Genomic DNA, 2,253 nt, shown 5'->3' with positions numbered 1-2,253 from the left:
TGCAGAGAAGAACAAAGGATGGGCTAGTTCATAATAGCCTTTTGCAGGATCACTTCTGGCCCAAATTCAGGATGGACCTCCTCTTTCGCCTTCAGGTTTTGCTAACTCTGCAGAGGATTTTGGCTGAGGTAGATACGCCTTAACACGGAGTGCTTTCCCCGCCCTTTTGGAAGACATTTCTTGGCTGCATGGAAAGAGAGAGAGAGAGAAATATGGAGGCAGTCCTTCAGTTGTCCTGCACCCACCCCACCCCTGGCACCAGAGGACAAAGGCTAGGTATTGTTCCTGTCAGGAAAGAGTGGTCTGGTGGACTGAGTTCTATGGGTTCTCACCTGCGTAATCTTGGGGAGAACCAAAGGCGGAGGACTGATCTCCTAGTAAGAGGCGAGCGTGTGTTGTTAGTGCCATTGCGTTGGTTCTGACTCACAGCGACCTTATGTCCAATGGAATGAAGCGCCCACTGGTCCTGTGCCACCCTCACAATTGTTATTTTGAGCACTGGGATGATTGAAATGGCAGCTGCTATCCCAGAGGTACAATTGTTTATAACATTCCCTTCATTCCTGCCTCTTTCCCATCCAAATCAACTCCTCACGGGATCCTTTCTTCCAGGTGGAGAAATGGGGTCAAGCTGCTGTAGGCTCAACTCATGTTTCTCACTAAAACACTGAGCTCACTGCCATCGAGCCAATTCCAACTCTTAGCAACCCTTCGGACAGGCTAGAACTGCCCACATGGATTTCAGAGACGTCATTTATGGGAATAGAAAGCTACATCTTCGCCTGCAGCTAGGCTGGTGCGTTCAAACTTCTGACCATGTGCTTATCCACCCAACCTGTAACCCACTATACTACCTAGTCAATGAAAATAGACATCTGAAAGCATAGTAAAAATAAAATATGATTTAAAATAAGCCTTGAGTCTAATTATGTACTACTCCAAATTTTGGGCGTATCACTGTGATTTTGAGAAGAGAATTTTTTTTTCCGAAAAAAATGAGTATACTTGTTTTACTATATTTATCCCAACCCATACAGTTAGATAATCATGAGTAAAACCTTGAGAAATTGTTTAATTGACAGGTTATACAGATGAGCTATCAGTGAATCCAAGGTGGTTGAAGCATTTGTGAGAACCTGATGGTATCAGGGGTGTTTCTCTGACCCAAGAAGACCTGAGTTCTGCTTGATTAGTTGTTCCTTATATCCTTAGGCTTCCTAAGTGATAGATGCCATAATAGTACAGGAGAAACAGGGTTTGAGGTGTCATAACGCATCATGCAAGGATCCCTAGGAGGCCAGAGAACATATCTTAGACTGAGCAATACTTAAGCAGGACCTTTCCAACCCCTCCCTTCCCCTCCCAGCTTTAATGGTAATAGTGGCAGGGAAGCTAACTCAGAAAAATAAATACCATGCAGAACTGGAGTGAAAATTCAAGGGGAAAACAAGAGGTTGGGCCCACACATCTAATTGCAAGAAATTGCCACTTATACAGAACTGAGAACAGTTTGCCCATGCTTGAGGAGTAGACTTGGGTCAGTTTACTTGGAAAAGATCATTCACTTATTCTTGGGGAAAGGAAGTGGAAAAAAAGGATAGAAATCGATTTACTCTCAGGCCAGAAATTCTGATTCAGTTGGTCGTAGGGCCTGTGCATCAGTATTATTTTAAATAAATGACCCAGTTTTAATATGAGCTAAAGTTGAGAGTATTCAGTAGAGTCCAATAACTTCACTTAACATTTCAAGGGAAATGGAGGCCCAGGCACACATGCTCAGAGACTGTGGGCCTAAATCCTAGGTCTTTTCACTTTGGGTACAAATGAGATTTTTCTGCCAGTGCTAAACTATCTGTAAGCATTTTGGACTTCAGCAACTTCTAATAATGAAGATAATTGTTTTGAAATAGTACATACATTTCTTCAGTTCTCTTGGGTCTTTTTGGAACTCCTTCCCCGCTAATTTGCAAGTGAAAAGTGGCAGTGCTTGAATTGATGCATTTTCAGGGGTGGCTCCTTTATGTCGTCGCATTGTGTTTGTGTTATTAGGGGCCATTTAGTTGATTTAGGCTCGTCGTGGTCTGTGTACAGAAGAGAAACAGCACAAAGCACTGCCTAGTATGGCACCGTCCTCCCCATCCATTGGTATCGTCGCCATGTCCATCCTTCTTGTTAACGGTCCTCCTCTCTTTAACTGATCCTTTACCAAACACGATGTCCTTCTCCAGGAACCCGTCCCTCCTGATAGCAGGT

At 43.7% G+C, this 2,253-nt stretch overlaps 1 protein-coding gene across 1 annotated transcript in view; it reads left to right on the top strand.

The window, feature by feature from the left end:
- APLF (aprataxin and PNKP like factor) overlaps positions 1-2,253 on the top strand; it is a 95,635-nt gene that overhangs the window by 39,877 nt on the left and 53,505 nt on the right. Inside the window, exon 7 of the mRNA XM_045294089.1 lies at positions 6-128. Within this exon, the coding sequence (XP_045150024.1) occupies positions 6-128 (123 nt within the window). The remainder of the gene's footprint in view (positions 1-5; positions 129-2,253) is intronic.

The sequence above is a fragment of the Echinops telfairi genome, unplaced genomic scaffold, assembly GCF_000313985.2.
Source record: "Echinops telfairi isolate 266 unplaced genomic scaffold, ASM31398v2 ScPeMD7_2573;HRSCAF=3158, whole genome shotgun sequence".
Classification (NCBI taxonomy): domain Eukaryota; kingdom Metazoa; phylum Chordata; class Mammalia; order Afrosoricida; family Tenrecidae; genus Echinops; species Echinops telfairi.
This window is presented reverse-complemented; position numbering and strand designations above follow the sequence as displayed.